Consider the following 25918-nt stretch of genomic DNA (forward strand, 5'->3'; position numbering starts at 1 on the left):
GGGCGGGAGAGGCGGGCCCCAGCGCGCACCCCGCGACGGGAGGGCCGGGCGCAGCCGGGGCGGGGGCGCGGAGCCGGGGCCCCAGGGCCGGGGCCGGCGGCGGGCGCGGGGCAGCGCGGTGCTGAAGGGACAGCGCCCGCGGGCGCCGCCCGCCCCGCCCCGCCCCGCCCCGCCCCGCCCGGGCAGCCACCGGGAGCCCGGCGCGGCGCCCCGGGAGCCGCGGGGGGGGGGGTACCCGGCCTCCGTCCGCCCGCCGCCCCGCCCCGCCCCGCCCAGCGCGGCCGGCACGGGGGCCCCGTCCTGCACCCGCGGGAGCGGCTCCCCGGGCCCCGCGCACCCCCCGCCGCCCGCCCGCCCGCCCGCTGCGCCGATGCCGGGCGTTGGGGCGATCGGAGCGCGGTGCAGGCACCGGCCGCGCAGGAGCCCCAGGAAGAGCCCCAAGGCGGAGCCGGGCCAGGCCGGGGCCGCCATGGACGCGGCGATTTGGATCTACCAGTTCCGGCTGATCGTGCTGGGCGACTCCACCGTGGGCAAGTCCTGCCTCTTGCACCGCTTCACCGAGGGCCGCTTCCCGGGGCCGCTGCACTCCGACCCCACCGTGGGGGTGGACTTCTTCTCCCGGCTGGTGGAGATCGAGCCCGGCAAGAGGGTCAAGCTGCAGCTCTGGGACACGGCGGGGCAGGAGCGGTTCAGGTACAGGACCCGGCATCTCCCGCCCTCCCCCCCCCCCCGCCCCTCCCGTCCGCCCCCCCAAACCGCCCCCGGGCACACGCTGCCCTGCAGCCCCGGCCCCCGCCGCCCTCCCGGCACCGTACGCTCATCGACCAGCGCATCTCCTGCCCCAAGGACTTTGCCTTGCCCCCCAGCACATCTCACTGCACCCACGTGGCTGCTGTGCCCCAAACAGCCCTCCACCCCATTGCCACCCAGCCTCACCACCCCATCGCCTGCCGGTGCCCCCCCCCCCAGCCCCGTGGCCCACCCTCCCTCTCCCCCCACCGCCCACCAGTTCCCCCCCCAGGAGCTTCCTCCTTCCCCACCCCTTGCCTTCACACCCGCCAGGGAACAGCTGCCCTTCCCCTCCCAGCTCACGCTAGGGGGTAACAAGTGGCCCTGTCCTGTTTCTCCTTCCCTCCCCCATCTTTGCCCTGAAGTCCTGGACCGAGGGGAGCAATCCCTCCTCTGCATTTTTTTCCTTCTTTGCAGCAGGAGGCCCCTGCTTCACTCCGCATTTCTTACTTTGTCATCACCTCCAAACTCATCCTCCCCTGCAGTATTTCCCTCTGCCATAACTCTCCCTCCATGCAATCTGGAGAGACCAGGCCACCTCCCTGCTCTTCCTCCTTGCAGCACAGCAGCACCAGTGCAGCCTTGGCAGCGTGGAAGCCACCGGGCAGCCAGCTACAGTCCCTCATTAGTGTTTTATCTGCCTTCTGCACCTGCTCTGCACTGATGGTTGCCAGGAGCCTTCACTAATACCTCTATCATTTATAGTGTAGCTAAACTAGCTCAAATGCTGCACTGAGTATCAAATCCTCTCCTTTCTCCTCTCTGTCATGAACAGGTAGTAAAACTACCCTCTTTTCCTGCCCCAAAAGAGTCACGGTCGTTCCCCAACACACAAACTGGTACTGTCATTCACTCACTCTTGTGGCTGTGTTGTATCTGTAGTGCTTGCGACTTCAGGCAAGTTGTGTATGGATTTTAGTTTGGACTTGGGGTTCAGTAGGTGTGAACTCAGGTGAGAGGCTAATGTGTAGCCCATCTATGTGGTACCTGACCCACACACTTGTTGTTACTGGGATGCTAGCAGGAGGGTTGAAATGGGTCTCTTCACTGGGCAGAATCGATTCTTTTATGTTCCCTGTATTCCACTGCAACAGTTGTGCAGATTCTTGCACTCAGCTGAAGAAGTGGGATTTCACTGTCTTACCAGGGAACACCAACCCTTTTTTTTTTTTTTACAATAACAAGTATTACAGTGAAACAACAAAAAACTTTCCTGGGCTTCCATGAGTCACAATTTCATGCATATGTTTGCAGGCAGGCCTCTGAAGGGTTAAGAAAGAAATTAACAGTGATAATAGCAAGCTCTTAGCATTTTTCACTCTTCTTGTGCTTTCCAGCAAAGAACGTAAAATACTTGTAAACAAGTGACTAAGAATGTATAATCTCTTCATTTTGAATTTGCTGACAAATAGCCGGGATGGCCAATGACAAGGCACTTGACTGAAAAGAATGCAAATGCAGAGAGTTTTGCATACATTTAAAATCAAATGATAGCCATCCTTTAACCTGGGAATGCTCAGGGGATATACAGTGATGAGTCATGCAGTCAGTTGGCTTTTAAATTTACCATTAGTATACATCTGTGTTTTTTCTAATACCCAGAAGATACAAACTGAAGGAAGTAGGTTTAAACATTTGGTTTTCTGCTAAGAGTTTCTTGTCAGTTTGTGTACCAAACGTCATGGTGTTTATTGTATAGTCTGCTTTACGCTTACTCAAGTAAATTATAAATATTTTACTAAGTTATACACCACAGGTTAAAATCGTGCACATTCTTTTCTCTGCTAGTGGAGAAGACAACAGATCACAAGCAAAGATGGTCTTGGGGAAGAACTAATTATTCCAAGAAGTAATCTAATTTTGTGGAACGCCAAGCAGTTTGCAGTTCTGATTCCCAGTTCTGCTCTGGTTCACTTGCGTTGGGACTTTAGAGGAGGTAAAACCTGTCTTTAAGGCTCCCTGGGGAGTTCCCTGTGTGCAGGGCAAACTACTGGCTCCATAATAACACCCTTCTTTTGGTCCCAGGCATTAGGGACATTCCCAGAGGAAAAGTAAGGTGTGACACACTTGCCATCCCACTCTCTTGACAGAGAGCACTTTTTTTCTTGGAGAAATTGTTTTGGAAAAATTCTTACATGTGTCTACTTCATTGATGCTGCTGTATTTGAACTGGATTTCACGCATGGTCTTAGAAATCATCTTTAGCATGCGCTATTTGCATTACTTCTCAAATAAAGTAATTCTCACCACTTCCACATGAAGGGTGAGCAGGCTGCAAACACTGGTGCCGGACAGTTTACTTATTTTGAGCTCAGGGCAGTTACTGACTATATTTACTTTGACATCAGTAAGGCATCACTAAGCAGAATCTCCCATTGTGCTAGGTGCCATATGGACAACAACAAAATAATAATTTTAACACCTTAGTGGAACACGAACCTGCAGACTTCCTTAGTATAGAGTCAGGTCCGTAATGCAGACTAAAGTAAATGAGGGCTACACCCTATGTTTCTTTCTAACTTGAAATTAGTTGTCATTTAGAGCGGTCTGCTGCTTTGGCTGTGTTTCACATTTGTTTGTTTGTTTGTTTAATTTGCCTGTATTTAAATCCAACGATATATTTAAATCATGAAACTTCCAAGGCTATAAAGTACTTGGTAGTGGCACTGAGACTGAGAGTTCATTTCAGGAATGTAGGAGCAAAATATTGTGGGGATGCCTCAATTATATTAACCCACTTTTTAGTAGACTATGATATTAGATACATTCTGTTTCTAACGCACCTTGAAAATAAAACACCACCATCCTCATTCTTCTTTTTGAGTAAGCAATATGTATTTTCAGAATTAATACCATTACAATGTAGTCCTTAGTCATAGTTTAAAAATAAGTCTTCAAAATTAGGTAAAGCTTTTAGTGAAAGTTTGGTTTGTCTGGTAAAGATCAGTAAGATCATAATGAGAAAGAAACACTATGGCTGATTTAAAGGCACCCTAAAGCCATAGTCTGATGTGATTAATACATCTTGTCATTCATTTTCAGAAACAATTGTTCAGTGGCCATCATCTTACCAAGGTTTTTCTTGAGAGTATTAATTAGGGTCTTACATCTTGAACCTAATATTTAGGTTAAGGTAAGAGAATGACTTCTGTTCTAGACCGTATTTTCCCCTTCCATAAAATGGTAGTTCAGGCAGAATTAATTAGCAGAACCAACACATGCTCTACATGGGAAGTCATAATTTACAAAAGAAATTAGGATCTGCATTTAACAAATATTCCCAATTAAAACTAAAGACTTCAAAGTTATCCTTTGGAAAAACATTCTAACTTATCATTATTGTACATCACAACATATAACTTCTTGAGGAGCAGTCTCACCTCCAGCAATTTCAAATACAGAACCATCTGGAGGAACCTTGCAGCATTCAATATCAAAGTGTCATGGTTCCCTTCTAGTACTTAGTGCAGTCTTACCTTTTTAGCATGTTCTAACAGGGAAAAACTGATTTTCTCCAACCCTTTATCTGTATTTACCTTTCATTTATTACAAATGCCAAGCATTATATGAAATGAGCAAAAATATTATTCATACAAATATTCTTCCTGAAAATAAAAACTTAGGATGGTCTTGAGGATGCTAGGACAGTCCATATTTAACAACAGCATAGTATAACGAGCTTTGTAATCTCTATTTATATGGAGTGGGGGAGAAAATAAGAATTACTTTTCCAATAATGCTTATGTCTCAATTTTTGTAACTCTCAGGCAAAGATGGTGTAATAGTTGACATGTTTAGTGTGAACCAACTGGAAGCTGTAGCACACCCATCATCAGTGGCTGGCGTGACATGCATACTCCGGTGTGACATGCATACTCCAGCGTGACGGAGGAGGAGCTGCACAGCCCCATAGGCCTCCGGTCACCAGGGAGTTACAGTCGCCTCTGTTAAGTAGGAGGGTTGTTGCCTTTCGTTTAGGGTAGCCATGGGAAGCCGGCACACTCCCTCCTCAAATTCCAGCTTGCACCTTGAACAAAGGCCCAGGCAGACACGTTGGTTTGGGCACTTCCACTAGCTATGCTTGGAGAAGGAAGGGTTCAGAGTCTAATGTGAAAGAGGAGCTGAGAGAGGAGGCAGCAAGGAAGTACTGGGCACAAAGGAATAGAAGAAAAACAAAGTGTTTTAGGCAGAGAGATAAGACACGTGAATAAAGACAGATGCAGGAATGGATTTAAGAGGTCAGTCCCCCTTTCATTCCAAGTCACAGGCAGCTTTGCCAGATTCTAAATCTGAATGAAGTTCTGCTTCCGACCAGCACCTCTTCTTAACAGTTTCCTGGAAGGAGATGGCAGGCTGCATTGCTGTCTCCCCAGGTTTAGAAGAAAGGCTGTTCTTTGGCCATTACTTTTTCACCCTAAACCCACCCTGTCCCTAACTTAAGGCTTTCTCTCTACTAAAGGAAGTACTACCCTCTACCGCCTTCCCCACAGAAAATTTATCATGGTGCTGCAAGTAACACATTCCCTTCCGTAATGCTAGTTTAATGACATTAATTAGCTGAACCAAAGTTTACATGAGAAGTCATCATTTCAACAAGAATTCTCCTGAGTACTCTGCTATCCTGTACTTTCAACTTGAGGGACTTCTGGAGACTGATGCAGTTTTTCTATCTACTAAAGCTCACTCAGTCTCTTGTTCAGGACTTGCTCAGTCTAGCATGGAATACAGATAAACTCTTTACATTCATTACATCTTTCCCAAGGAGATCTACAAGTCTACCAGCTGTTGCATGAAGAGCCTTTTACTGTCAGCCCTCCTTATCTTTTGTCAGCTACCGTGCACTCTCATCATCAAGCTTTTCGGTGAAGACATATGCAGTACATTGACATGGCCTGTAAAGTCTATAAAGCTGTGCATCTTCTGAGCAAAACCCCTCAAGCGGCCTCTGTAGCATGGGCTCTGCGAACACTGACCTGTGCCTTGTGAAGCAGTGCACGAGGAATCTATGTGAAAGACAGGTACCTCCGCTGTGCTAAAAGAAAGTTCCTCTGCATTTTGTGAGGAGCTTGAACCCACCTCATGCTGTTGGCATGCTCTGCGGACACTGTCCCAAGCAGAACCCTTGTGGGCACTCCCCTGGAGCAATGGTTTGTTTTCAGCTGGGATCTGAGCTAAGAGGGAAGGCAGGGCTGTCGCACAGAGGCAGAGTGCTCGGCTCCCCAGGGAACTTGTTCAGGCACCATGGGTAGATACGCGGCTGAGTGGAGCACAACTTCAGATGTTGGTGTTATAGTTCTGTCTAAGCCTTATTGAAGGCACTTAGAAGTCCTGCAGTCTTTAGCGATAATACTAACAAGAGGCAAAAATTGCCCTTGCACTTAGTTTTATAGAGAAAAAAGCAAACCAAAACAAAAGCAGAGAGACCTACTAGACCATCTAAGTCAATGGTCTTTTATTCTTTCTAGGTGTGATACAGGGCATAAGTGAGCAGAAGCACTTCACACAGTTCATTCTCCAAGTAACTCTAAGCTGTCTACTAAAAATACATGTCTAATACTTAATCTACTCTGATTGTCATATTTAAGTGAAATATTTTGCGTCTGTAAGATGTTTCGGATACTTCAGATGAACAACCTACCACGTTCATGTGCCCAGACGTTTTTCCCAGTTGATGGCCTAAACTTTCTGCTTCAAAATTTTCTCTTATTTGTCAGGAATAATTTCTTTTAAAACATAACTGCAAATAATAACTCACCTTAATAGTAAAACTATTCAAATATTTGTAGACCATATTTTAAGAAACATAATCCTTTACTCAGATAATCACATAACATGGTATCATATGCATCATAGGTATCTTTAAAACTTTTTGTGTTACTTTTTTCTTCTGTTACTGTTTTCTAAAACCTCTCTAGGATATTAACCTTTTTTGGTAATGAGAAAACTAATTTCAAATTATGCATACCAAAAATACAGAAAAAACGACGGCTGTCTCTCTCATATATTCACCCAGTTTTTGTGATGTACAGCCTGAAGTTACAGATGCTTTTTAATCACCTCCATTACAGGCAATACATACATATAATTAAATATAATGGCTTAGATCATCAGCTAGTGTAAATTAGCATATCTCTGCAGAAGTGATTTACAACAGATGAGGGTACCAACTGCTGCGTATAAGCACCCAGTAACATATGCTGGGCTGTTTTTCAGTACTCCTGTTCATAGATACATGATTTAACATTCTTCTATATAGAAATACTTGGTAAATGATGCACTGCTTTTTCAATACTAACCTACTTTCTCTCCTGGCTAATGCATTTCTTTGGCGTAACTGTTGTCAAGATTTTTTTTTATGAAAATAGGTTGTATCAGCTTCCACTTCTCCAAATTGAATCCCATTTTTGTCACCCATTTCCGCTCTTTCTAGAACCACTTGAATTACTTGAATGTACATTTGTGTTTGCAACAGCTCTACAGCAAAAAAATGCTTAGGAAAACCTGAAACAGATCTTTTTGGCACCTTTATTTAATATTTCACAAAATGTGACACCCCTCATTCATTTTTCATATCCAGGCTATTTGAATTAATCTGAGGGTAAGATCCTGTTGTCTTCCTATTCGAACTGTTCAGGGAGACACTCCATGGACTCTATTGCTGGGAATGTAGAAGAGATCTTTCTAAACATTAGGACAAACAATCCCTCCCTGTTATCTAAATAAAATCATTTCAAATGCCATTTGCTGTGGCTAAATGAATTTAGATATGCCAAGAAACCTAAGCCTTATCTAGCTGTGCACTTACCTATCTGTAATATGACTACTGCTGCTAATTATACCTCTATGTTCAAATTGTTATAAAACACTATATGAAATGCGATGAACTGAAAATCAGAGGGAGCTACTGTTATGGAAAGATGTGTTACTGTATACAGTTCATCCTGATTCCAAAAGTTTTGAGGCTGCATCCTCTTCATAATTATAAGATAAAATGGAATTAATTCTTGGCTAAATTATAATTTCAAATAATAACTGTGCATCTCATTTCAGTTGGAGAATACTTATATATACACTAGCTATGTGTTTATGCTAGTAACGAGTGCTTGCATCCACTCCTTGGTAGGCTGTCACTTCCTTTAAAATGTCTCTTCTCACCCTCTCCATCTTCCCGTATTGCTCGTGATTAGAGACTTACAATCATTTTTTTAGTCCCTGTATCCTTCTCTACATTCTAACAAACATTTTTTCTTCTTCCAGAGCATATTAAAAATCTTTTCAACCAGAGGAAGGGTTTCCTTCTTCCAAAATTCCTTCCAGTGAATGCTATGGAATGTAGAGGGCTCAGAAGTAGAAAATATCTGTTGCCAGTCCTGGAAGACTCATGCCAAAAAAGAGTAAATGCAATTATAAAGAGGTTTTGAACAAATGTGAGAGCAATGCTGGAGGTAGAAGTGTTCCTTGCCAATGCTTTAACAAGTGTGTGTTTGCCCAGCTCAGTTACTTTTGGACAGTTTGGTTTAGGGAGTTTCCTTTCTTAGTCTGTTACCTGTTGACTTCTGCAAGCACAAAGAATTATGATTATCTGTACAAACTTTTCTATCAAAGAATTTTTCTGCAAGGAATACAAAAGGATGTGCTTGTACATTGGCAAGCTTAGGCTCTAGGTTTCTCGACATCTGCCTACATATTTCAGTTTGAAATAATTTATTAGAACAAAGCGAAGTGCATGTTTGTATAAAACTGAAGGACTCGGACTTCAACGCCAACAAGTATTTGACAAATAAATATATATATTTTATTCTGTGAACATGTGCCACGGTTTGCTAATAAAGAGTACTTTGCAGAATAATTCAGCATTCAAAATTCACACTAGAGATGTTGGCTTCAAGAATGTTTAGAAAGTGACTTTTGAATGTAAGAAAAAAATTAAAAAGGAACATTTTTGTGTGTAGAAAGTAAATTAATAAATTCCAATTAGTTTTAAAAAAGCAAAGATATTTCATAAAACTTACAGTAGATAAAAACACATTGCCACATGGAAAAGTAATCTATTTATGAATAAAGTGAGAATGTATTTTAATTTTCCTTTTTCTTTTTTTTTCCTTCACAGATCAATAACACGCTCTTATTATCGCAATTCTGTGGGTGGCTTACTAGTGTTTGACATCACAAATCGACGATCCTTTGAACATGTGAAAGACTGGCTAGAAGAGGCAAAAATGCATGTGCAGCCCTTTCAGATTGTGTTCCTGTTAGTAGGACATAAATGTGACTTAGTGTCACAGCGTGAGGTTACAAGAGAAGAAGCTGAAAAACTGTCATCTGACTGTGGTATGAAATATATAGAAACTTCAGCAAAAGATGCTACGAATGTTGAAGAGTCCTTTACAATTCTCACACGAGACATCTATGAACTTGTAAAAAAAGGAGAAATCTCAATACAAGATGGATGGGAAGGTGTCAAGAGCGGCTTTGTTCCAAATGTTGTACATTCATCAGAAGAAGCTGTAAAGCCCAGAAGACAGTGCATCTGCTGAATTTGTAGCATGCCAAAGAGCACATCAGGTGTTCAGAAGATGATGCCAACCTAAATAACAGAATAATAATTTTGAAACAATATTAGATCATGACATAGCTGAATCATAGAATGGTAATTTGGTTTTGTATCCTTCTGTCTAGGTCATAACTTCATAAAACTTTAAGTGCTTTTTTTCTTTTCAGAGTACAATAACTTTGTGTGGTCTTCAGGAGAAGAAATTATATATTGCTAAAGGAAAAACTAATCCTGTAGCAAGACCCTGAGAAAGTGCAATAATCATCGTGACAACATCCTCTCTTGGGCTTTGTATTTTGAATACTGTTTAAAATCAAGGCTTGGTAGGTGAGGATCAGATGAGCTCATTACTTTTGTTCATCCTGCCTTAGTTTTGGACAAGAAAATATTATACCTTATACTTTTTTAATGTGATTCTTTACTCAAGTGCAGGGTTGCTAATGACCATTAAAGTTTAGAATGCTGTAGAATTTCGTAATAAAGATAACTCTAAAGAAAGCAAGCTGAAAGGTTGCTCCAATAGCAAACACTTTTGATATGACTATGAATACAAGCCTTACTAAAGAAAAAGAATGTTTTAGAAAAGATGATTTATTTGTATACAAAAATGGGGAATAGAAGCAATGAAATTTATTATTAAATATTTTCTGAATTGCCAATGAAACTAAATGTAACATCACATATGATCCAGCTGTTATTTGACTTGTGTACAAAACAGATTTCTCAACCACTGGAGTTACATTTCGGTGGCCAGATCCTCAGCTGGGTAATTATCATAGCCACACTGATGCCTAGGGAATTATGTTAATTTACAGAAACAAATTACATATTAGCTTTAAAAAATAAATCTACTTCTATCGAGAAGTAAAAGTAAGTTAAAAAGTGCTGCAATCCATGAGGACCCAGGCCTTAAATTTGAATAGAGCAAGGATTGTTTTATTCTCAGCCAGCAAATGTTAAACCATTGTCTAAAAAAATGAAGGTTTTAAAACCAAAACTGTTATGAATAGAGTGTTTGGAGAGGAGAGAATAGAGTGTTTGGAGAGGAGAGAATGTCTAAAATAATGCTTGGCTACAGAGAGCAAAGTTGGAGAACCCCTATTCTAGGAAAGCAACACATAATAGCTTTTAATAACAGTAGGAGAAATCTGTGATCATGTAGCATTTTACTGAGCTTGAGGTCATCTTCCTACTCCTCTGAATATAACACACACTAGCTTTATGCAAACTATGCCCTATATGTCTAGCACTTAAATACCAAATAAGTCTATTTCTATTTTATTGTAGTAGTATAACAAGACGACTTGATCTCCAGAGTTGATAAGCATCTACAATTTATCTGGGCATACTCATAACCACCAAACATCAAGCCAGTTATCTTCATATGAAGGTGTGTTATCATGTTACAATTCTCCATTTTCAAGACCAGGCAACAAGTCTATCTAATCTAACTTTTTTCTTCAACAAACATATAATTGGTTTTCCCTCAGGTTACTTTTAGGTCCTTTTACAATCCTTTTGTAAATATTCTGTAGTATAGAGACAGGTTGCTTGGTTCCAGTTATTTTATTCATTTAGGGCCACTAAAATTATTGACTTCAAAGGGAACTGAAAGGTTAATTTTTTCAATAGCCTGAGTCTCACTTGCACTGAGGCACAGTTACACTGTCATAGAAGGATACAGAGGCCTTAATATAAACAGGAATCAGCCTTAATTCATTAGCAATTAAAACAGTTAATTCTAGTCTCAGCATGCCACAAAGTAACTGCTGTGAGCCTGATTCTCTATTAAACTACATATATTAGTCATTTACACCAAATCAGTTTCGATTTGAGGGCATTTTAGGCCCTCTTTATGAAGTAAAGGTGACTACAGATGCCAAAAGGTATTGCAGAATCAGGCTGTGTGCATTTGACACTGATTCCCCTGTGATACTAGGCCCATGCTGTGTATCTCAGAAGATCTTCTCTTAGTTGTTTAAGAGGACAGAATGGCCCAACGAATAAAGCGGTGGCTGGGGAGTCAACAGAACCAAAGTCTACCACTGGTTCACTGTGTGTTTCTGAGCAAGGCATTTATATTTTCTGTGCCTCACCTTCCATATCTCAGAAATAGAGATGATTGTTCTTCCTTGAATTCACAAAGACTGCTGAGACCCATTCTGACTGTATGATCTTCAGTCTGGACTCTTTTCTCTGTGTGCTACCTGCTGTAGAGTGTATAGCACCATGGGATGTGGATACTGGTTTCTTCTGCCATACCAAAAAAAATAATTAAAATATTAAAACAGCTTTATAAGTACCAGGTATTGCTATTACTATGAATCTACATTTCATTACACATTTCATTACTTTCAGGTTAAAATCTTTTATCTTAAACTTTTCTTCCTGAATACTCTGGAGCCAATGAGCTTTTCATTCTGTATGAAAAAAACGGGGTGTGTTGGGAGGGAAGGGACTGGGAGAAGAGCAGAGTGGAGGGGAGGTATGCACAGAGAAATAGTCATCAGAACAGAGCCTTAATGATCTCTGCTGTCAATGTTGTACCTGTAGTGTCACATTTATTACACTGGGAATAGAGCTTTTAACCAGATTCAACTGTGTAAGGAACTGGTATTGTCAATGCAACTAGAAGAGAAGTTCACTGCATTTTAAAGTACTGTGCACATAGTTGTCTTATTTGTAATTCCTAAAAATGTAGATTAACATGTACATTCAAACATTGTGTATCTTGATGATATATTAAAACACTACTGTACCCTCTCACTACACACTTGCAGTTAATAGAAATGTCTGATAAATAGATTTGCTGAAATACATCATTTTGTTTTCAGATGTTTTGCAGTACAGTATATAAGACCGTGAATAAGCTGTAGAACAGATTATAGTTCAGTGCATGTATCTTCTTTTTTGCCCCATGGAAGGGCAAATATGGATACCAGAATGAAATTTGCAGAAATCACAGAAATTAGAGAAATCTCATTTGGCAGCCAAATTAATAAGTAGAAGTTTTTTATGAAGAAAACATCACAACTTTGCAAATTAAAGTTTGGTAAATCCCAGTTAGGAAAAGGAAGAACCTGTGGAAACAGTACACAGTTTGTATTTGGATTCATAGGCCTGATGAATGGATATAAAGTATTGTTCTGGACTCCTCGAAATGTTTAAACTTTCATTGCTTTTATTTTAAGTCTGATAAAGAGAATAAATATCTTCCTCTAGTCATTTAAATATTTTACACATGAATTCTTCAGATATTTTGGCTTGCTTATAATTGCTTCTGTCCCATGTAAGACGCAGAACCTGGCCACACACCATAGGAATCAACCAAGGAAAAATTTTTGAGGTAGCATACGTTCATACTATTCATTTAATGCCTTCGGTATGGAATAGACTTACCAATCTAACTTCAAGCTGGTGTCTGTCCTGTGCTCACAGAAAATAATACAGGCTTGACTGAGCACCCAAGTACAGTGCAGTTGCTCTGTGCTGACATCTCTTCTGCCACAGCCAAACTGTTACTGGTACCCAAGTTGCCAAACTTAAAGCAAAGATAGGTGGGTGCACCATGCTCACAGATACTTCAGTCTCAGTGTTTCAGCTCCTTTATAGAATACATGCTTCACTGGCCTCTTTTTACATAATTAACATCCAGGGAGAGCACTTTTCCCCCAGCTGTAGACCCCAGCATGTGACATCAGCTCCTCCAAGTCTCCACCCTTGCCTTTTGCCCAGAGCTGGCACAGCAGTCTAAGCAGCCTTTATTCAGCCTTGGAGAGAAAGAAGGAGGGCTGGAGGTTTATTCTCTACATGGGTATAGAACCATACCACAAGCATGCTGGACTGTTCAAGAAGTCATTAAACATCAAGACACAATTGTCAATAGCAAACATTTGCATTGCTCATTTCTCAGAGTCCAAAGATAATCTTTTAAATAAGTGAATGAAATTAAAATTCTAAAAGAGGAATCTGTAACATCTAAATCTCTCTAAAAAGCCTAATGGATAGGACTGCACAACAAATAAACAGATTCTAAAAAAACAAGGCCAAGCATTTGTGTGATGATCCTTTGCTCTAGTACTTAACTGTATGCGGTAGCACCTACAATGCCTGGGTTTCTTAAGGATGATAATGGTATCATCGAATGTATTTAAAACATAGAAGAATTCAACCAAAAATTCATCTGCCTGATCCTCAGAGAAAAAAAAAGACTGTATCTCATGAATGCATGTATACTTACTTCCCAGCTCACTTCTAGTAGTAATTCAATGTCTGGATTTACTGCTACATTCCATGAGGCTCTCCTCTGAAAACCGACTACCAACATATGCTGCCATTTTACTCAGCAATATTTCCTCCTCTGAGAAGCAAATACAGCTGTGGAAAAGATGAATTTTACTTTTGAGCATGGCAGAATTGTTTATCGCGTTTCAATGAATGTGCAAATCAGATGAAAGTAATGTGATTGAAGACATGCCAGCTGAGCATAATATAAAGACTATGAAGTTGTACCGGTTCCTGAAGACAATTTGCCTTGCATAATACTTAATTAGTGGGAGTGTAGCATACGTGTGAAGAAAACTAAGTTGGTTCTGCGAACCCAAAAATATTTTGCTAAGGAGCACTTTTGATGTGGAAGAGACACGGGACTCCACAGAGCAATTGTTTTTCTTCATGGAGTTGCTCCTTCCACAAGCAACCAGTGGAACAGCAAACACATGGCTAAAATGCATCCAGGAAAAGAACTTGATAGCACAAATCCCCCCAAATGTAATATACACATTGTGGGCTTTTCACTCCTGGGGAGACAGGGAACAGTTGTTCGGCAGCCGACACCACCACAGCACTCCCGCGACTGCCCATCACCCACAGAGGCCAGACAGGAACGGGGAGTAGCAGGCTCTTTATGTAGGGACAGGTAAATCTTCATTTAAACTCAAACTGAGGAATCCAAAATCCCAATCCTGAGCTGCTAGAATGGATCACCATCTTTGAAAGTATTTAATTGACTCATTTCTCAGAGAAAGTTGCATTTTAGGCTAGGCTTGAGCTCCTTGGGGACGGACACTTGGTGTATAATCTGCTGAGAGACTACTCCTCCATGGGAGCAGTGCTGTAAACCAGCTGACACCAACCTTCAGCAGCCTCACAGGCTACAAGGGCAGCTCAAACTAAGAGTAACCCTGATTACCTTCACAGGCTGCTAAAGGCCCACCTTGCAGCTAAAGAGCTTCTACGGAAATGTAAGAGCAGGAGTAACAGAAAGAAATTCTATGCATTGTAAATAAAATCAATGCTTAGGTAAACAAGCTGAAGTTTCAGCTATAGTTCAATTACTGTGATTCCTCATGGCTGTGGCTTCAAATCTGCTTGTGTGTGAACTGATTTTTCCTGCTCTGTGAAAATTGTGGAGGGACAGACCGAGCCTCCTGTAGCAATAAACTCAGTCAGCAGGGAAATGAATGCATAAGATAAGGATTGAAAGGAAGACACAGATCATTTCTTCCATCTCTGCACAGCCCCGGGGGAGCAGTGAGACTAACCACTGCCAGATCCCTTAAGACCCTACAGAAATTTGCATTGCTGTTACGGGACTTGCAGGATGAAGGAAAGTGCCAAGGACCTGGAGTCGGCACAGAGACGCAGGCTATTGACTCCCCAACTCCAGCAGCTCCCGAAGGATCGGTTCATTCTGCGGGACAGCTGCAGGAGAGGAGCGGTTGGGTATAACTCTACACCGGCACGACACCTACATTGCAGGCTTCTTCCCCTTTCACCTTCCCCCTCGCATGGTTTCTTTGCAGGAAGGGAATGCCAGAAGCCGTATTTGGCACCAACGGCTGACAATGAGCAAGGCAATAGCTTAAAATGTTAGTGGTTGTTGCTAAGTATCAAGGTACTAAAACTGAGGGGAGGAATTGTGGAAAATATTTCAGTCATAGTCTTAGTAATAAAAACCTTGCAGGGCTGGCACTGCTCTGCAGCACTTTTGAGAATTGTCCGTTTTGGTTAAGTTTTCAATGCCAAGCAAATAGTTGAGCTATTTAGTCATAATTTATATTAATTTGCTATTTTAAAATAATTACTGCTTATTATTCAGGGGAAAAAGCCTCCTCTGTGGACATCATTTTTCTCATTTCCCTGACATATAGCCAGTGTTATATGCATTAAAAGACCAAGCTCTGCCAGGACATATGTTTAGAAGATGTAAGTCTCAATTCCAGTCAGTCTGACCATTGAAATTCACAGTTACACTGTTCATTTTATTGGGATTTTTCTTTGCCCAGTTCTCTGTGGAAAACAGAGTCTGATTCTCACAGGAACTTTTAAAACAAAAGAGAAACAAAGCTTACTGAGCACTGAAAAAGAGCTGCATATGTGAACAAGTGTCAGAAAAACAGCCCATGAAATCATAATTTTTCATGTTGTATCCTCTTTCACTATACCATGCTTCGCAGACCAACTGTAACTCCCCGAGTATAGAGTGAATGGAACAGTAAATTTCTAGCTGTCCAAAAAAGGCTAGGAGAGGAAAAATTAGATGAGATGTAATTCCCTGCAGCGGCTCTCTGCAACATTGTGCCTGGGCATGGAACAATAGCCACATTTTGCCTGATGTCTGCCACGTGCTTCTCCATGTCCTGGGAGGAATTCGGCCTCAGCAAAAAACCTCCTGCAGGTTCTGCCTGCAAACAGTCGCTCTGCACCCTGCATCCTCAGGGCAAAAAGTGCAAAGTTTTCCAGCAAGGAAACTGCGAGGCAATAGCACGGGTGCCTAAAAATACATCAGAGAAGAATAAACACCAGGGAGAGAAAAGTTATTTAAGCTAAAGGACAATGTTGGCATAAGAACAAACAGGTCATCTTGAGATGCACAGGATAGGCGGTTCTGGTGACGCTAAGATACCAAAATCTTAAACAACTTTAAGAGAAAGCAACAGTAATCTTTACTCCCACAGGCAGGCAATTTCTCCAGAAGGCCATTGTTATTAACTGAAAGGGTGACGTGAAGCCCAGATAGCAAACACCAGAAATAAAAGTGTTTGCTTTCTTGTTGCAATAGAACCAAACACGGAAGAAGTTGTTTTGTGTGGTCACTGACAGGGCTTCTTTTTTTCAGCTACAGGTAGGTGTCGGTGTGTCCCTGGCCTTTTAAAAGGATTGTCTTCAGAGACTCTCATGGCACAATTTGTGCATAGGGTCATTGCGACTGTCCACGGCAGTGATAAACAAGACTTTCCCACTGAAGGAAAAACCTAAGTTTTAGTATCGCTACTGAACTGATTGGAGAAGAGTCTGAAACTGACTAATCAACCATCAAATGCTTTTTGCCATCATGGACTAAGTGAAGATCAGAAGAAACTATGTACGTCTCACTTGTACCGTGTGTTTCAGGGCACTAGAAGAGAACAGAGAAGCGCCTATTTCTCTCTGATGCAACTCATTCAAAGCCAACAGATTTGTGCCCGGAATCAATTCACTCCAAGACATCTAGGATATTATGCACGGTATTAATTTCACTGATAATCCAAATCTTAATGAGCTGTTGCTTGCAAATCACTTTGAACCTGTGGACAGCTCTGGGATTAAGGGTCATTCACTCTGTCTTTCACAATCCATGCAAAGGATATAAAACTGTAGGCCAATGTAGTACCATTTGCTAATCAATAATTAATATCTTCATTACCATCAGAATTTAGTAATAATCCATTTGCAATAGAATTAAAGCAAATAAAACAAGATTATGTAACACCGTGTAGCATCAAAGCACCCTGAAGTGGTACTAAAATACCGCAAAACCTCGAGGCTCATGGATGTCCTTACTTCCCAGAAAATTAACGCACAGATCTTCGGAAAAAAATTACAGTCATTATGTAAGCCATGCAAAATGAGATGCACGTTATTTTTAATATCGGTAAAAAGTACCACTGTTTCCTTGTCTCACTGCTTCTCAGGTGTTCAGGTTCTCCTTATTCCTTGGCTAGCACTACTCGTAAGTGCTGCACAAGAGCGCATTTGGGCAGGATGCAGGAACTCTCATACTCAGTACTTTCATTCCGTTTTCTATAAATAAACCCCGAAAGTTTCCAAATCCCCCCTAACAGGTACCTATACCCAAACATTCCCTCCAAGCAGAAAACTCGTGAGAACAGTTTGGCAAGGCGAGTGACGGCTTAGCCCGAGACGCAGGTGCAGGGAAGTGACCGGGCTTCACCAGCTACGGGTTTGTGCCGGTGACCGGTGACCCTCCGGTGCTTTCTGCCGTGAGGGCCCCGCCGGCCGGGCCTGCGGGGGGGCCGCTGCGGCGTCACCGTGGCCTGGCGGGGACGGGGACGGTGAGCCGGGGCGGAGGCCCACGCTCGCCAACCTCCGCCAACGGAGAAGTGGTTTTATGTCTCTGCCGACAAACCACGCTATTCAGCCGCGCTGAATTCGCTGCTCTGTCCGCGGGGGAGAAGGGGTGGGGGGGACCGGGAGGAAAGGGGGGCGGTTTGGGCGAGGGGCGTCCCTGAGGCGGGGGTGGAGCGGGGCCGCGCGGGAGAGCAGCCGCGCACAGCCGCCGCCCGCTGGCTTCGCGGGAGCTGCCCGGCGGCCGGTGCCTGCCGAAGGGGCTTCGTGCCAGGGCCGGTGGCCGCGGGGCCGAGAAGGCGAAGGCCTCCCGGCGGCGGGGGCGAGCGGGGCGGGGCGGGGCGACGGGGGTTCCCCCGAGCAGCGCGGCGCAGCGGCGGGCCGCCAGGGGGCGCTGCGGGCGGAGCCCGCAGCCCGAGCGCCCGCGCTTGGCGGCGGGGCCGGCTCCTCGGCGCCGCATCATGTGGGCCGGCCCCTTCCATGGAGCCGGGGCTGCTGCCGAGCGCCTCCTGGGCGGACGCCGCCATGAGGCTCTGAGAGGCGGCTGCGTGCGGAGGACCCAGCCGGTCGCGCTGCGGAGCGCCCCGAACCTGGCGCCGGCCTCGCCCCCGGGCAGGGGAGCCCAGCGCTGCGGCCGCCGCTACTGCCGCCGCCGCGGGTCCGGCCGGGCGGGCGGCCCGCCCGGGGCCATGTAAAGCGGCAGCGGCCGGGGGGAGCCGAGCCGAGCTCGGGGAGAGGAGCCGTCGCCGCCGCCGGCCGGGGAGGCCCCGCGGGGGGGGATCATGGCGACGTCTAATCTCTTAAAGGTGAGAGCGGGGCCTGGCCGGGCCCTGCGTGAGCAGAGAGGCGGCGGGGGCCGGGCGGCCGGGGCTGCCCCGCCGCCGGCTGGGCCGTGCGCGGCTGGCCGGGGCGGCCGGGCCGGGCCGGGCCGGGCCGGCGGGGGCAGGCCGCGGGCGCCGCTCCCCGAAGTTGTTGCCGTTCCGCAGGCGCGGCGGGGGGCGGCCGGCGGCCCTCCCTCAGGTGAACGGCCTTGGCGCCGCGCCCGCGCTCGGTGCGGGACCGCTGGCCTCGGCCCGGCCCGGCCCGGCCGGTGGCCTCTTGGCTGCCGGCACCCCCCCCTCCCCCCCGGCTCTCCCTTCCCAAACAGGCGCCGTTGGGAAACAGCGTTGCGTCGTGCTGCTAGACGGGGCATGGTGTCTTCCCTTTGTTTATTTAAGAAGACCGCGGCGTACGGAAAACGAGTTTTAAGTTAAACAAAAGAGTTGAAAAACGTCTTCGCGGTGGGCAGGTGTCGTTATTTGGGTTGCTGCCGTATTCCAGCTTTTTCGTTCACTGCAGTTCTTCTGCAAAGGAAGAACTCCTGGAGGCCTTTCGCTTGTTTTAAGCAGCTTTGCTTTTGCAGTCAGATGTTTTCAAGCACTTTCCCGGCCTTTGATGACAGATGTCAGTCACCCCAAGCTGCTGCAGATTTGAACAGAACTTTTCAGTATGACAGTCCAGTATTTGAGCTCAGGACTGCCTGTCCTGATATTTGTGGCATGTGTGTGGAGAAGACTGTGTGTGGCCTTTGAGGCCATGCCAGCACATGGAAGACGGGCCTACTTTAAACAACTGTTACTAATGCCTCCAGTGTTTCCAGAACGTCAGTGTAGTTGGGATGAAAGGCCTTGGGAAGGCTGTCAGCTTAACTTTGTCAGTTAGCAATTCAAAATACGTAGAAGTATGGAAATATACATGTGTTCAGCACCATGTATTATAGTTAAATGTGGTTCTGAAGAAGTGCTGCTTATGTTTTAGCAATCTGACCCGTTTTGGATGTATAGATTTGGCCTGAAACTGCTGGTTGTATTACTCTGAGACACTCAGTGTGAAGAAATGAGAAATAATTGACAGCCTTGTTTCTTCCTGGTATCCAAAAAAAGGTTTTAGTTTTAAAAAGATAATTAAAAAAAAAACAACTTTCTTGAAATTGAAATGTAGCTAACATGAATTTTAATTAATTTATCTATATTTTTTGTGCTGAAGTGGGTAGTTAGATTATTAAGCACATAAGACTTAAGTAAAAATCTAAAATTTAAGAACCCAAGAACACTGGTGAAAAAAAATAACGTCCCATAAGAAGAAATGTGATTTTTGTGGAAGAGCGTGGTTTTAGAGCAGGGCTCAGACAGTTTATCTGCTTGTTAATGTTTTAGTCCATCTCTCTGCTGTATGTTTAAGGATCTTTGGAAAGACCAACATGTGCTTAGACAAGACATGTGGTTGTATAGCCCATAGTAGAGAGAAGAAACGTAGGCCTGTGAGATTTGTCAGCATCCCACTTCAGCTATTTTGAAAGAATAGGTGTACAGTAAGTGAAAATAGAGTTAAAGGCCTTGATTCTGTGAGATGACTCTTGCTGAACTGAAGCCCTTGCGTTGACTAGTCATGTTTTTGCAACTGGCCTTTGAATCATTAATATTTTATATTGACAACAAGATATATATGCATAGTGTGTTTTAGGAAAAATGCTACAGAGATACCTGTTCTAAAATAGGCCTTTCTGGTCACTTGGAGTGTTTTTAAGCACTAAACTTACTAATCAGTGAGTTTTCTAAAGACAATAAAGTATGAGTCCTGCATTACAAAAGGAAAGATTATACAGTGATTTGACTTTGCTTATAATGACACAATAAACCAGTGCAAGAATTGGAACTAGATAAGGTCTTTTGTTCCCCAATTCTGCTCATCAGAGTGCTCTCAGAGAAGCAAACTGTTGATTCCAGGTTAGTGTTAATTCTTTGAGGCTGTGAAATGTACTTCTGCTTTAATATTTAGGGGAAAAAAAGCAATGTCTCGGCACAGTAAAAATCCCTGGGTAAGAAAGGAGAGGTGTTAAAATCTGTAAGGTTTTTCCATATCTTTTCCAAATAAGCCTGCATAATCAAATCTAGGCTGGGTTTAGACAGGACTTGGTTTTGCGGGGATAAACAGGAACTAAGAGTATTTTCTGGTTTTCCCCCATCCTCATTCGACTTTATACATAGTTGAGAAAATGAAGTGAAATATTCTTTTCTTATTCTAGTAACAGATACTAGCTGAATCCAAATCTGACTGGCTGTTGTAATTTTTTAAAGGTCATCATTTAAACTCCACTAGTGCATAATTTTCCTAATTGTAAATTATTTTTTTTTTAGTGAGAAGCATATTCTCAGAGAGCCTTCTTTAAATGTAAAATTAGAATGATCAATCATATGTTGAATCCTGGTGACATACAAAAAATCGTAATGTGATGAAAATATTGAAGTACTTAGTAAGAGCTAGCCATTACATGGTAAGCTAGTGCATACCCTACCTGTAGCAGAACTGCTCTCCCACGTTGAGGCTGTGGCTTTCCTGTAGATGACTGAGCCATTTCTAGGTGAGTCCCCTAGGTTTCTTCTCTCAGCATACATGTGACTCTGGCATTTTTAAAGTGGAGTGCTTTGTTTCAGGGGGCGTGTTGGACTTGTAACTTGTTCCCTTTGCAGTGACAAGGTAGTCTAAACTGATTCGCTCATGTGACATGAAGGTACGTGAGTTTTTCTGCAGTTTCTGGAACAGAAAGCACCTCAGCTTATTGCAGCACAAAGAAAACCTGTAGATGTATTCATGCTAGCAGATCTTGACACTTGTGTAGTGCTTTACTGGAGATGCCAGCAAATGCAAGAGTCTGTCTTTGCAAGATAAATTGCAAAGAAAGCAGCAGATTTTCCACAGACTTAAGTGAAATGAGAACCATTATTTACCTTTGCATTGGTTTCAACTATTTTTTTTATCTCAGGCCTCTGTCACTGGCAACTGGAAACATACCTGGAGTTTTTGAATTCTTCAACTTAAAGTACATATTTCCAGATCTGTATTTTAAGTTTGTCTATTGCTTCCTGGCTATTTCCAATTAGGATGTTCTTAAGGATATCAGGAGTGTTGCATGCTAGTTAGTTACACAGCAAAGCTTTCCCTCTGGCCACTGTTCTGCTTTGTGTAGTAGCTTCGCTACAATCATTGCACTGATTTTTAGAGCTGCTGGTAGCAGAGATTAATCAGACAGTGAATTTTAAGCTGCAATTCAACAATAAGTAAAACCAACTTCCTCAAAAGTTTTCCTTTGGAGTGAAACTTCAGAGTAGATCCCGTAAGTTTGCTGGAAGAAGTAAAAAGCTTGTTCTGCAATTTTGGGGAAGTGCAATTCAGCCTGTCGCTGAAAACAGTTGAAGATAAAACCCAAATGCTCTATCTTTGTGAATAAGACTAGTTTCACAGTAAAACATGGTGCTATTTCAGTCTTAATATATATATAGTGTCTGAAAACGGTGAAGTGTTAAAGGTGAAGATGTTACTCATGTAGATGAGATGTACAGTCAAATGTAGAGGATGTTGCTTTTTCACAGTACTGGTTAGAGCATCTGACAGATCAGGGCCGAATTTGTATGTGGCTTGAAATATATAGAGCACACAGTAAAGACGGCTGAATGTCCAAATAGACATTTCAAGGTTCAGAGGGACAGTAGCACGAAAGTCTTGTTATAGTGCCTTGCCCTTGTTATATTTCACGTTTATTTAGGCTCTTATACTATACTCTGTGCCTGCTTCTGCTCCACTTCTCTTAAACTTGCTTACAGTTAAGGAGAGGAATTTTGTGTTGTGTGATAATACCCAAATCGGGAAAACTGATTAGTGGTTAGTGGAACAATTCCACTTGCATCATTTTACTAATTCTGCATAATATCCACCAGCATAGTCTGGGAGTTTTTTTTTTACCTGCTATCCTAAAATATTGTGTTTAGGTCCTTATGCATAGAAGTGAATAACAGGAAAAAGTAAGTTTGAAGAGTGAAGTTGTAGTATATATTTCAATATAGTGTGTGAAGTAGTATATATTTCAAGTAAAGTTTAATGTTAAAACGGAACTTTAAATCTCTGAACAAATTTAGTGAAGTGACTTTTGAAACATAAAATATTTCATAAGTGGAGTTATTTTTAAAAGCCTTAGATTTTAAAACTCCTAGAATGGTTACTTAGCCAGGGTATGGCTATCAATGTAATCAAGGTAATCCATGTTTTCAGAGAAGATTTGATAAGTGGAGTAATCTTATTTTGTCACAGGTGTGACTTATGTTCCTGCTTACCTTCCTTTGGGAATGATGGTTTAAGGCAACAAGCTAAGAAAGAAAAGTTACTAAGGAAATATTGCTGAGAAATTGCATAGGTTTGTGGGTGGCTCAGTGAAGTGGGGAATGGATTTGTTGTGTTGCCTGGGTCACTGGTGTATGTGTGACTTTGGTAACAGCTAAGAATTACTACTATTTGACCTCCTCTTCTACTGTAAAATTTGGTTTTCTCGTGCACTAATGAGGTAGAATTAATGAAAGTGAATGTCACAAAGTAGGTGGTATTATGCACCCTTTCTTCTTCTAATTTCAGTACAAGAGTGTAAGATTAATGGTCATGGAAGCCTGAATCTGTCTATAAGATGTTGAATTGTTTATTGAAATTAAAGAATAGTTTAGCTGAGTAGGATTTTTAATCCATTGATTTTATTTCCTCTTCTGCTTAATTTAGGAATAAAGGAGGAAGTGTTTAAAAAAAAAAAAAAGTTTTACTCCTATGTATAGCAAACAAAGTTCTAAACTCCCCTAATGGCATTTTCTGTCAAACTTTATTTGGGGAGTTCTTTTTAAGTAGGTATATGTTCATTACAAGTGAACATGCAGTTTTTACAACTGAAATGGAGTTTTATGTGTGCTTCTTAGTATGAACTAGTAAATCGTATAAACACTGGTGTTTGCAATATTCCCCCCCCCCCCCCCGACCTCGTGTTTTACAGTGAAACTAGTCTTATTCACAAAGATAGAGCATTCGGTTTCTATCTTCAGCTGTTTCCAGCGAAGGACTGAATTACACTTCTCCAGAATTGCAGAACAAGCTTTTTACCTCTTCCAGAAAACTTATGGGATTTACTCTGAAGTTTCACTCCAAAGGAAAACTTCGAGGAAGTTGGGTTTACTTATTTTATAATGCCTTTTCTGGAACTTCTAACTGTTCAGCAGCTGGTGTTTCAAGTTCATTATCCTGCAAAGAGGGACTGGGAACAGAAATATCTGGAAGTAGAAACTAATGGTTTTTACAGGAATGGGAAAGGTTAGAGCAATGCATCAAGGTTCAGGGAATAATTGTAAACCTAGCTCTATGCAGGGGAAGCATGTAGTTGATGATTTTCAAAGATGATGCATTCAAATTATTATTATTTTTACTTTTTTTTTTTTTTACAGTGGAAGAGAACAGGAAAAACTGTCTCTCTGAATTGGAAAACAATTTCTTTTTCTATTTTTTTTTAATGTTGAAAGAATTCTAAACTTTATTGAACAGGGGCTGCTTCTGTGAGACCCATATTCAGTACCTACTGGAATGGTTTGATAATGCTGTGAGGCCTCCAGGTGCTATTGCTGTAAAAATAGTTACTGTGATGCCTGTTGCATCTTTATAACTTGAAGATGAGACATCTTTGCACTTAAGAGCAGCAGGGGATACAGTTTCCAAACTGTGCTTATCCTGAATATTAAATAACAGATTTAATTGTAAATTTCCATGTAGAAATTAATCAGAAGGAGATGGTTGAGAGAACGTGGTGTGCTGGTTGTGCTTGTTTATCTGGAGAGATGTTAGTGGCAGAACAGTGTACTTGTCAGAATTTCAAGTAGTTAGACTGTATTATTTGCTGTATTTGAAGTGAATTGTGTCAAATCATATTATTAGCCAAGACAATGATCTGTTCAAAAGTAAGCAGTGCATTAGAACATAACGCTGCAGATAACCAGTAGTCTTTCTGCCACAGAACTCTATATCAACATTTCTTTTAATTACAGGTTTTTCTTTTTATAAAATGTGGAGCTGTAACCCAACAGGATTACAACATGTGCAGTAGAACTGTTGTTTTTCTCTTAAAGTTGTTTGGTTTTTTTAATAATGGAAGACAGCCTGTATACTACGGTGAGATTTTTCAGAATAATCAGAATGATATGGGAGCACTTCGTTTCTTTAGCTTTCCTCTTAATTTGTATCATAAGTTTGAAAAAATTCACCTTGGATTAGATTTTTCAGCGTGGTGTAAATCATTTTTATCTGCACCAACTGTAGTCCTTGCTGTCAAACTGCCTATGGCCAGTTAACCCACAGGAAGGGAGTCTGTGGTACAACAGCTCCTACATTCTCTGCTTCCTTCCTCGATCTCTGCTGCGGATGCCAAATGCACAGTGGAGAAAAAGGGTATGTGGCAGCATCCACAGGTACTACTCCTGATTCCTTGCCGCCATTTTGGTAGGGGTAATTTATTCAAGACTGGTTTGCAACTCTGACTCATGAGTTTGATTGTATGTGTCTTGGCTGGGGCAATGAAGGTGACCGAGTATCGTTCATGTTGTCCATGTATAACTCCATTAACAGGTGAAGAACACTTGCTAAAACTTGTTGCATTGTAGCTAATGCAGTGAATAAAGGAAGACATTGACAATCTACTTCTCTAAGAAACAAATAATAGCTCTGTCACTTTTCAAAGTAATACTTGCTGTGAAGAGTGTTGTTCAGCTGTGGTGTTGTAGCTCAAATGCTAGCTTATGAGGGACACCTCTGAGAAGAAGGTGTTTTTACATTAACCATAGAAACGGCAATCCTTAAAGATAACTTTAAATAGGAAACTGTTTAATTAACAATAATTTTTTTGTTCCTTTTAGAATAAAGGTTCACTTCAGTTTGAAGACAAATGGGATTTCATGCGCCCTATCGTTCTGAAACTTCTTCGTCAGGAGTCTGTCACAAAACAGCAATGGTTTGATCTGTTTTCGTAAGTAATTTTTTAGTATCTTACTTCCTTCTGCATAATGGCAATACAGTTATGGTACTACTTCTGATACAGAAGTCACATATGGTGTGGACTATGTGGGAACATACAGAACAGTACTAGTTTAAGTTGTATTAAGTGGTAAGTGTGCCTTTATTACTGTAAATGTGCAAAAATAGAGTTTTGCTGAGATTCAGATCTTTGCAAGTAGGATGGAGAAAGAACAGCAGAGCTTTTGACTTCAGCTGATCATAGTAAACAAGTTTTGTACCTGCCCACAAAGCTTTTGTTAGAATTAGAGAGAAAGTGTTGTTTACTGCTTTGGCAGTAAGTTAATTTAAAGGCAGTTTGCTGAATGTTACATTATTCTG

At 42.4% G+C, this 25918-nt stretch overlaps 2 protein-coding genes across 6 annotated transcripts in view; both read left to right on the forward strand.

The window, feature by feature from the left end:
- Positions 1 to 272: 272 nt before the first annotated feature.
- On the forward strand, positions 273 to 10368 carry RAB39A (RAB39A, member RAS oncogene family). Its single transcript, XM_052812870.1, has 2 exons — positions 273 to 693; positions 8900 to 10368. The coding sequence occupies exons 1-2, from the start codon at positions 371 to 373 to the stop codon at positions 9324 to 9326; spliced, it is 750 nt and encodes a 249-aa protein (XP_052668830.1). The 5' UTR covers positions 273 to 370; the 3' UTR covers positions 9327 to 10368.
- A 7786-nt stretch (positions 10369 to 18154) lies between these two features.
- CUL5 (cullin 5) overlaps positions 18155 to 25918 on the forward strand; it is a 34822-nt gene continuing 27058 nt past the window's right edge. For 2 of the 5 annotated variants that reach the window (XR_008238902.1, XM_052812356.1), the window contains exons 1-2: positions 18155 to 18498; positions 25441 to 25550. Coding sequence is in view for 3 of the 5 variants with exons in the window: in XM_052812356.1 (XP_052668316.1) it covers positions 18475 to 18498; positions 25441 to 25550 (134 nt within the window). In the remaining 2 variants the exon portion in view is untranslated. Of the gene's footprint in view, positions 18499 to 20868; positions 21093 to 24607; positions 24701 to 25440; positions 25551 to 25918 lie in introns of those variants that run through there. The other 3 variants (XM_052812358.1, XM_052812357.1, XM_052812360.1) reach the window with 3 other exon arrangements.

The sequence above is a fragment of the Harpia harpyja genome, chromosome 17 (assembly GCF_026419915.1).
Source record: "Harpia harpyja isolate bHarHar1 chromosome 17, bHarHar1 primary haplotype, whole genome shotgun sequence".
Classification (NCBI taxonomy): domain Eukaryota; kingdom Metazoa; phylum Chordata; class Aves; order Accipitriformes; family Accipitridae; genus Harpia; species Harpia harpyja.

What these genes read in the sequence shown, in the direction of transcription:
- RAB39A (XM_052812870.1), top strand. Translation starts at nt 371, where the DNA reads ATGCCGGGCGTTGGGGCGATCGGAGCGCGGTGCAGGCACCGGCCGCGC. An exon ending in GCGGGGCAGGAGCGGTTCAG is followed by an intron (nt 694 to 8,899) that starts GTACAGGACCCG and finishes TTTCCTTCACAG; the next exon opens with ATCAATAACACGCTCTTATT.